General features: G+C 20.5%; 1 protein-coding gene across 1 annotated transcript; it reads left to right on the top strand.

Moving 5' to 3' along the window:
* Positions 1-252: 252 nt before the first annotated feature.
* Positions 253-1576, top strand: SRAE_X000144400 (Beta-lactamase-related domain and Beta-lactamase/transpeptidase-like domain-containing protein; the record flags this gene model as incomplete). Its single annotated transcript, XM_024649041.1, has 3 exons — positions 253-338; positions 398-1115; positions 1166-1576. The coding sequence occupies 3 exons, from the start codon at positions 253-255 to the stop codon at positions 1574-1576; spliced, it is 1215 nt and encodes a 404-aa protein (XP_024498909.1).
* Positions 1577-2981: the final 1405 nt, after the last annotated feature.

Raw genomic sequence — 2981 nt, 5'->3', positions numbered from 1 at the left:
TAAAAGTTATTTATTTTTTTACCTATCACCTTTTATTAATTTAACATAGTTGTATTTTGGGTTGATAAAAATACATAATTAATATATTTTTAGATAACTACTATTAATTTAATATTAAACATATATTATAAATTTTTCTTATCAAACTAAAATATAATTATAATATTATTGTTGTTTAATACTTTTGATAACATATACAATTTGTGATTATACGATTTAGAAAGGAATTATTTTTGTAAAATATATATAAAAATGGTATTAAAAAAAACTTTAGAACCAAAATTTAATATTGTTGGTTGTTATGAAGATAAATTTGAAAAAGTAGCTGAAGTTTTTAAGTAAGAAATATAATTTTTTTTAAAAAAAAATTATTATTTTATTAAATTTATAATTATAGAAAAAATTTTTATCAAGGTTGGGAACCATTAGGAGCATCTGTAGCTATATATTATCAAGGAGAGTGTGTTGCTGATTTATATGGTGGATATTCTGATACTAAACATAATCTTTGGACAGTTCAAACACAAACAGTTGTTTTTTCTGTTTCAAAATCTATTGGTGCATTATGTATAGCATTATTAGTTGATCGTGGTGATTGTTCATATGATGATAAAATAACAAAATATTGGCCATCATTTGGTAATAATGGTAAAGAAAATATAACAATAAGACATGTTATGAGTCATAGATCTGGATTAGCATATTTTGATCAAACATTAACATTTGAAGATGCTAAAGATCATAATGCTGTTAGAATGATTATTGAAAAAACTAAACCAAATTGGAATCCAGGAAAAAAAAGTGGTTATCATGCTATTACATTTGGATGGTTAGTTGATCAAATAATTCGCCATATTGATCATCAAAAAAGAGGGGTATCACAATTTTTTCAAGAAGAAATTGGTAAACCTCATGGAATTAATTTTTATTTAGGTATTCCTAAAGAATTAGAACCTTATGTTAGTGAATTATCAATACCAACTCCTGGTTATAGATTAAAAGAAATTATGCATGATCCAAGAATATTAATTGTTTTAGCTATTTTAAATTTACAAACTAATAATTCAATTGGTGAAAAAGTTAAAAATAATTTTGATTGGATTAAAATAGATAAGGTAATAAAATTTTTAATTTTTTTTTTATATTAAATTTATTATTTTTATAGAATGAGATAACATTTAATAAACCAGAGATACAAAGACTTGAACAGACAGCTGCTTTTGGTATAACAACAGCTAAAAATTTAGGATTTTTATTTAGTAAAGTATTAAATGGTGATATTATTTCAAAATCATTAATTAAAAAAATTGAAATACCAGAAATTTCTAATGAAATTGATATTGTTTTTAAAGCACCAATAGCTAAAGGTCATGGTTTTATGTATGAAAAACATCCTTATAAAAAAGGACAATGGTTAGTTGGTCATCCTGGATATGGTGGTAGTACATTAATGATGGATCCAAAAGAAAAATTAGTTGTTGTATATGTCACAAATGGTTTAAAATCAGGTATGGGTGAGTTAACAAGAACCTATCGTTTATTACGAAATGCGGCATTAAAATGCATATTAAAATAAGTATATATAATATACTTCAATTTTATATATAATTAAATTTTTTATTATTATTCATATTAAAAAAAATTATTTCATTATTTTCTTTTTATTTTTGATATTAAAAACAAAAAAGAATAAAGAATAAAGAAAATGATATAAAATTTGTTATAATTATGTGAAAAAGTTTTTATGTGAAAAATAAAAAAGAATAATGTTAAGACATATGATGAATTTTAATTATTTTTTAGTTTAATCATTTTAAAACATATGTTTATAACATTTATATCGGCATTCTTTTTATCATAGTAATATTATATTATTTCATGATATTACCTTAAACGATGAACCGGTAGAATATTATATTATATAAAGTTAAATAGTTATAGTAAATAAATGTAATAAAAGAAAGGCTATACAATTATAAATAGAGGGTAGATCAAAGAAAAGGTGATTAAGTAAATAAAAAAGTAATTATGCAAGAAAATAAGAATTTAAAAGACAAGGGAACAGTTGTCATTTGAAGAATGGGTATTGTGATAAATAATAAATTAACATATTATTACTAATTCATTAAAAGATATACAATAACATGGTAAGGTATTTAAAAGGTAAACTTAAATGTGATGGATTAAGAAAGGTTAATGAAGGAAAATTATTTAACGGAAATAGAAAATAATAAATAATTGATTGTTATTTATTTATATATGTATAAATATTAAATTTAATGTAATGATTTATAGATATGAATAAAAACGAAACAGACGGTATGCTTTGATTTATTTTTAAATACTTTGTTCTTCAATTAATTTTTTTCTTCATTTGTTTGAATCAAACTTTAAGGGATCTATTTTTATTTAAATTTTAAATAAATTATTTTTTTTTTATTTGTAATAAATTGTTTAATTTAAATATAATTAAGATAATTATTTTTTTTACACAAAAACTTTTTCCTTGTCAAAAGGTATAACTTTTAATTAAAATGTATTTATTTAATCATGAAATAACATTACTTTTCTTATTAAAAATATTAGCCGACATTTTTTTCTTTAAAAATATATATGATTATAAAAAGAAACATTCATCTGCATGACCATTATATGATTCAAAGAAAAAAAAATATATATCATGCTAAAATTTGTCGTTTTTACGTTTATCCTATCTTTTAATCAGTATTATATTCATATATAATAAGATACAAAGACATCTAGAATTGCATATCCTGGTTAATGTCAATTAATCATTACCAAACAAAAATGATAAATAAATTTATTTGTCATTTTTAACCAAAATTCATTGTAATATAAATTAGAATAACTAAAATTACATATTTATATATACATCTGTTTGCCAAAAATATTTTAATTTTTACTTTATTGTTATGAAAGAAAAAAAAAACATATATAAATGTAAAAAGACAGGAAAAGAA

The sequence above is a fragment of the Strongyloides ratti genome, scaffold srae_chrx_scaffold0000002 (genome assembly GCF_001040885.1).
Source record: "Strongyloides ratti genome assembly S_ratti_ED321, scaffold srae_chrx_scaffold0000002".
NCBI classification, from domain to species: Eukaryota; Metazoa; Nematoda; class Chromadorea; order Rhabditida; family Strongyloididae; genus Strongyloides; species Strongyloides ratti.
Note: the sequence above shows the minus strand (reverse complement) of the source record. Positions and strands in the feature narration are given on the sequence as shown.